Consider the following 6,051-nt stretch of genomic DNA (forward strand, 5'->3'; position numbering starts at 1 on the left):
GCCCTCAGCCTGCGGCTCGCAGCTCTACGAGGGTCCCAGCTTCCGGCTCGTCCCCGTGGGGCCGGTCTGGGCTCCTCCGACTCCAGCGCCTCAGCCTGGAGACGTGGCTTGTCAGCTCGTCAGCTGCTTCTCCTCCACCTACGCCACCAGCGCTGACCCTGCAGATGCAGAGTGGACACAGGGGAGCATCGGGGGCTCAGGCTGGCTCAGCTTAGGATGGGCCCCACCTCTGATCCTCAGCTTGCCCGGGGCGGGGGTGATCACCCCAGCCCTGAGCCCTGGCCGTCTCCACCGCTTCCTCAGGCAAGCAAGGCAGGACGCCATGGGGAGGGCCAGCTGCGGCCTGCTGAGGTCCCGTCCTCCCGTCCCACAGACCCTGAGGAGGATCTGGGTTCGCTGGGTTTTCCACATCAGCCTGCACCGCGTATCCAGACTCGGCTCAGAGAAGCCAGTGTTTGAGAAATGTCTTGGGGGGTGAAAGGCAAATGCAACACATCCTCTGTTTCCCTCAGACAGAAAGCATGAAACCATCACACACAGAAGGGGCCACAGAGCGACGGGTTGGGTGCCCCTCAGCCGGGAGCTTCTGTTCTGCTGTGGGAGGAGCCTGAGCTCCCGAGCGATGGCCAAGCCCCAGCTCCGTCCGTCTGAATCCCAGCTTGTCCCTCGGAGTCGGACCTGGATGGAAGGGTCAGAATGCACGGCCTGCGGGGGCCACGGGCAGGCAGCCGTGAGTCCACCCCACCCCCTGTTTCTTTCTGTCTTCTGTACCCCTGAGAACTTTCCGTTCACTTCGCACGGTGTCTCCAGATCCCTGGGGTTTCTGAGTGAGCTGAGCATGGCCAGGCGCTGGGTCAGCCCCGGGGCTCTGCTGCCCCAGATGCCAAGTCATCGCTGCTCAGTCCCGCCCTTGACGTCCCTTCTTGTGGCTTCTCACTCTCATCCCCCTCTGCCCCTGCAGATGGAAGTCCAGCCACAGACCTGCCCCAGCAGGAGCCGGGGTTGGGGCGTCTGGGGCAGAGGCCTGAAGGGCAGAAGCTCGCCAGGGTGGGAGGGTTGGTCGTCCACCAGCAACGGTGGGCTGCCCCTGCCTGAGGGGGGCGTGTCTGTCTGTGTCTGCGGGTGTCTCTGTATCTCTCTGTCTCTCTGTCTGTCTTGTCTCTGTGCATGTCTGTGTGCCTCCGTGTCCGTGTGTCTGTCTCTTTGTGTCTACCAGCTCACAGGACGGTCAGAAGCCACAGCCCACGCCCTTCTCCATCTGGCCTTCTGTCGGGGCCACGGGGAGGTCAGTGTCCTGGAAAACGAGCCCCACGGAAGCCCTGACTCACAGCCACTTCCTCCTGCCCCCCGCCCGCCCCCACGGCTGGGCACACAGGCGCCCACAGCCCAGGCCCACAGCCCTGACTCACCACCACGCGGCTCTAACTGGACGGCTTCCTGGGAAGGGCAGCTGAGGACACGGAGGCACCGCAAGGAGGCGGCCCCTCTGGCCCCGCGTGCAGCTGTGGGGCCGGCGGCTCTTCCTCTCCGGGCCAGCGCTGGCCGGACCCCGGGAAGCCCGTCCTGCCCGACGCCCAGACGGGGCGCGTGAGGCTGGGGGGTGGGTCTCGCGCGTCCCTGACAGACCGTGTTTCTCTGCTGAGACGTGCCCCTCATGCCTCCCGCCAGCTTCCTGTTGGTGTCTTTTTCCCGTTCTGATTCGTAGAGACTCACACACCCCCAACGCTGACCCTCTGGCAGTTACGTCCCTAGTGAGCAGCTTCTCATTTTACTTCTCTCTCACTTTCTTTAAGGTGATTGTGACTAACAGATTTTTAAAGTACTCAGACTCATCAGGCTCTCGTTTTGTAGCGTTTTTAAGAAATCCCCACCCCAAGGTCACAAACACCCACCGACACTTCCCAGGCAGTGTCTGCGAGAACAGCTGTGCGTTCAAGCCCGGGGTCCAGCTGCAGCTGACGCACCTGCTGGGAGCCAGGATCCGATTTCCTTCCCACGAGGAAACCGTGTCCACACCCGGCGGCTGCTCTGCTCTTACAGAAGGAAAACCCCACAGGAGGACACGCCGTCGGATCCCACCACGTCCTGGAGAAGGACGGATGGCTCCCAGCCAGTTGTCCTCCTGGGCGGGGCTGCTCGTGGGACGTGTACCGTCATCCAGAGTGGACTCAGCACAGCGCTGACTGCAGCCACTGAGCTGAAGGACAGACACGAGGGCCCGGCCCCCAGCCCTGAGTGGGCCGTTTCCACCACAGCTAAACGCCACGGACCCCGCTCAGGGGTTTCCTGTTGCCTTTCACCGAGAAGGTCAGGGTGGGAGGCTGTGGGCCCCAAGCTGAAGAGAGACGCATGTATCTGTGTTTGTACACGTGTGTGCATGTGTGTGTGTCTGCACGTATGTGCGGGTCTGTGTGTCTGCACATGTGTGTATCTGCAGGTCGGTGTGTGCATGAGTGTGTGTCTGAAGGTGTGTTGAGTGTCTGTGCATATGTGTCTCTGTCTGTGTCTGTGCCAGGGCTTGAGTCGGGGCTCTCGGGGGGATGCTCTGCTCCAGGCCCGGTTAGGCTCCTCCCCTGAGTGTGGAGCGACCAGCCCCGTTTCTGGGCCCTAAGGGGCGTGGGTGCAGGTGGGAGTCAGAGTGCAGACCCAGGCCGTGGGACGTCTGCCCCCAGAGCTGTGACCCAAATGGGCGCGAAATGCAAGGCACTAAAATGAGCATCTTTAGCTCCGGTCTTTCACAAACGTAGACAGAAAGTGCTGGGCTAATGGGATCAGTTTGTACCAAAGGGGAGTTAACTTTACTCAGTCTTCTCACTGGCAGAGCCCAGGCGGGTCTCCGGCCACCACACAGGACCTTCCAACCGTCAGAGCTGGTGTGATGAGGCCGGAGAGGAGGACACTGGTGGACGCCCCTAATCAGCTCAGCAAGGAAACAGCCCGGATCTTTGGGATCTGAAAGCACCGAGGGCTCGCCTCGGCTGAGTGTGGGCCCCTGAAGACCTGGCGCAAGTGTGACACGATCTGCTGACAGCCCAGGAAACCAGAAAGCAAACGGGGCTGCAGCTTTGTGCTTCTTTGGACTCAGCTGTCTGGACAGGCTGTGCCCTCGCGGCCGAGAGAGGACGTCTTCATGACGGGCTGGACGCGAGCTCAGCACCCCGGTCCTGGAATCTCGTCTCCGGAGGAGCCGACTCTCTGGAACGAACTTCGTGCGGCTGCCTCTCCCTCTGCTGTTTCACAAACGCGTCATCAGCTCCTCGTTACTCTCTGGAGTCCCCAGTCTACTTGTAGCTTCTGCCTCTCCTGGAACTCTGCTTTCTCTGACGCCCTGGGCCTGTCTCTTCATGTCCACTGACAGCCACGTTTCAGTCAACCGAGGAGATGCTGGAAAGGAACACGCCCACACCGTCCGCCGTCTTGAACTGCAGACTTGACGCTCAACCAGCCGCCACTGATCAGATTTGCATCACAACCCAATGATCCCAACCACCGTCCTGGACCTGTTTCCTTAGAGCCAGAAAGACAGATGCCAACACCGTGCCAGCCACCTCGGGCCAGGGCCCTCTGGGTGATTTAATACTGATGTTCACGACTTGTGTTCTGGGGTCTCTGCACTGAGCACAGACTGCGTTTGAAGTTGAAAGGAAGGCAGGCAAATAAGAAAAGAAAGAAAGAGAGAAAGAGAGAGGGAGGCAGTGGGGGAGGAATTGAGGCCTCCTCACCTCACACCCACGAGCGCGGCCACAATGAGAAACACTCACAGAAAATACGCGTCAGTGAGGACGCAGAGAAGCTGGGACTTGTGCACTGCTGCTGGGATGCTAACGATGCAGCTGCCGTGGAGCACACTCTGGCACGTCCTCAAGGCTTATCGACAGGCTGTCATGTGATTCGGCCGCCCCACTGTGCACCGAAGGAACTGAGGCCGGGTCTTGCAGAGGTGTCTGCACACCCGTGTTCACAGCAGCGTGATTCACAAGAGCCCCAGGGTCCATCAGCGAATGAAGGGATAAGTGGAACGCGGCCCATCCACAGGGGAGCATCATTCAGCCCCAGAAAGGAAGGAGATTCTGACGCCTGTTACAACACGGATGGAGCTTGCGGGCATCGTGCTGAGGGAAATCAGCCACAAAAGGGCAGGCACTGTGTGATCCCACTCACGTGAGGCCCCTGGAGTCGACAGATTCATAGAGACAGAAAGTAGACGGTGGGGCCAGGGGCTGTGGCGGGGGAGTCAGTGTTTAATGGGGACCGAGTCTCAGTTTGGGAAGATGAGAAAGTCCTGGAGATGGATGGTGTGACGGCTGCACAACATTGTGAATGTGCTCAATGCCCCTGAACTGTGCACTAAAAAATGGCTAACTAATAAATTTTATGTTGTGTTTTTTACCACAGTTTTAAAAATAAAAACTGTGGTAAGTTAAAAAAAAAAAAAGCTGCTACAAAATGATACATAAAGTTTGAAAACCAATCTTTATATTATGCATGTACCTTAATGGTGTCAAACGTGCCTCCTCTGTAAAGACACCACATTTGGGACGTGGGCAAAGGGAGGTCAGTGAAGAAGGCTCCAGGGACGAGGGTGTCAGCTGTGCCCACAGTGCCCAGTGCCCCGTGCTGTGTCCTCTCCACCGACCCGTCCTGGGCCATCAGCTCAGAAGCAGCCCTCACCCCACGCTGGGGCCCAGGGGGCCCAGGAGGGAGGGCACAGGGCCCGGGCTCAGCTGAGGGCATCACTCGACCGTGTCTGTGCCAGCTTGAGGCAGAGGCCCCGTCAAGGTGTGGGCAGAGATGCCTGTCTCCCAAACGGCGCCCCCGACTCCTCCCAGAGCTCGGAGCTCAGACGAACCTGGAGGGTGTGGGCAACGCACTTATGCAGGGGGAGGCTCGGACGCGCTCTGGGGTGAAACCCAGCGAAAATGCTCCCCTTGTTCTCCATGCCGTCCCGGCCTGACAGACGGGTTCGCTGTCACGGCCTCCTGGTTCCAGGAACTCGGGCAAATTCTCCCTCTGGTTCCCCATTCGTGAGGCAGGAGGACCCCGGGGGGGCCCACTGCCTCCTGTAGTAGAAAGATGAACACAGGCACTGGACTCGCGCCATCAACGAGACCTGCAGCGTTGACACGGTCAGACTCCAGTTGGCTCTGTCTTCAGTTCCGCCAGCCCGCGACGTTGGAACAATGAATCCGAGAAGCCGCGAGTGGAGCCGAAAGGATGGGGGCCCACCATAATGGGCACAGACATCTTTCCGGATTCTTCACAAGAGGGAATGGCAGGGCCTGAGCCCCCCACTGCTGGGAGAGGCTGGCAGGCCATACACCCCTGAGATGACGGCTCCCGCCAGGCGTTGAGGACCGAGGCTCCAGCAGGGCTCCTGGCTGTGCATCACAGGTGAGCAGCGAGTGCGCTGGGAACCTTCCGGCGGGAGACGGCCCTTCACTGCTCAGCACCCCTCAGCCCTGTGCAGAAAGTACCCGAACACGTGGGCATCAGGCATCTGCGGTTCTCGCTGCCCCTCCTGCCTCAGGGGCAGCAGAAGGAGAGACTCACACGCGTGGGGCAGCCCCAAGCCTGGCAGCCGCCCCGCAGTCTGTGCCAAACAGGCGGGGCCTTTTCCAAGACGGGATGAAGAGCTGGGAGCTGCCCCTCGCAGGCCCGTCCCTCATCTGCTCCGTGGAATTCTGCCCCCTGCTCTCCAGGTCAACTTGCCCCATGCACGGTGCTCTCTCCCCACGTCCAGGTCGGCTGGCTGACCAGCCTTCACCCCCTGCCCTGAGGGACCTGGGGGCTGCTGGCTGCCCAGCTTTGGTTCACCGCCTGCCATCTCTGTGCTCATTCATCTTCCAGGTCCTGCACCATGGGTGGAACTACGAGGCCGTCTGGCCCTGGAGCTCTCACAGGGTGGCTAGGGATGTGGACCAGGAGCAGCCCAAGGCAGCCCAGATGGGTGCCAGGCTCCGGTACTGGGAGGAGAGACTCCAGTACTGGAGGCATCGGGAGGACTTCCTGGAGGGGGCGGCTTGCGAAGGCCGAGTTAGGGTGAGGAGGAAG

General features: G+C 60.5%; 1 protein-coding gene across 2 annotated transcripts; it reads left to right on the top strand.

Annotated features, from left to right (window-relative positions):
- The first annotated feature begins 622 nt into the window (after positions 1–622).
- Positions 623–4,388, top strand: LOC106834747 (uncharacterized). 2 transcript variants are annotated; one of them, XM_070484012.1, is made up of 3 exons: positions 623–1,751; positions 1,852–2,307; positions 2,822–4,388. In XM_070484012.1, the coding sequence occupies exon 1, from the start codon at positions 623–625 to the stop codon at positions 1,589–1,591; it is 969 nt and encodes a 322-aa protein (XP_070340113.1). In that variant the 3' UTR covers positions 1,592–1,751; positions 1,852–2,307; positions 2,822–4,388. The 2 variants fall into 2 exon arrangements, with proteins under 2 accessions (XP_070340113.1, XP_044603491.2); XM_044747556.2 differs by having other exon boundaries at positions 623–2,307.
- Positions 4,389–6,051: the final 1,663 nt, after the last annotated feature.

The sequence above is a fragment of the Equus asinus genome, chromosome 14 (assembly GCF_041296235.1).
Source record: "Equus asinus isolate D_3611 breed Donkey chromosome 14, EquAss-T2T_v2, whole genome shotgun sequence".
NCBI classification, from domain to species: domain Eukaryota; kingdom Metazoa; phylum Chordata; class Mammalia; order Perissodactyla; family Equidae; genus Equus; species Equus asinus.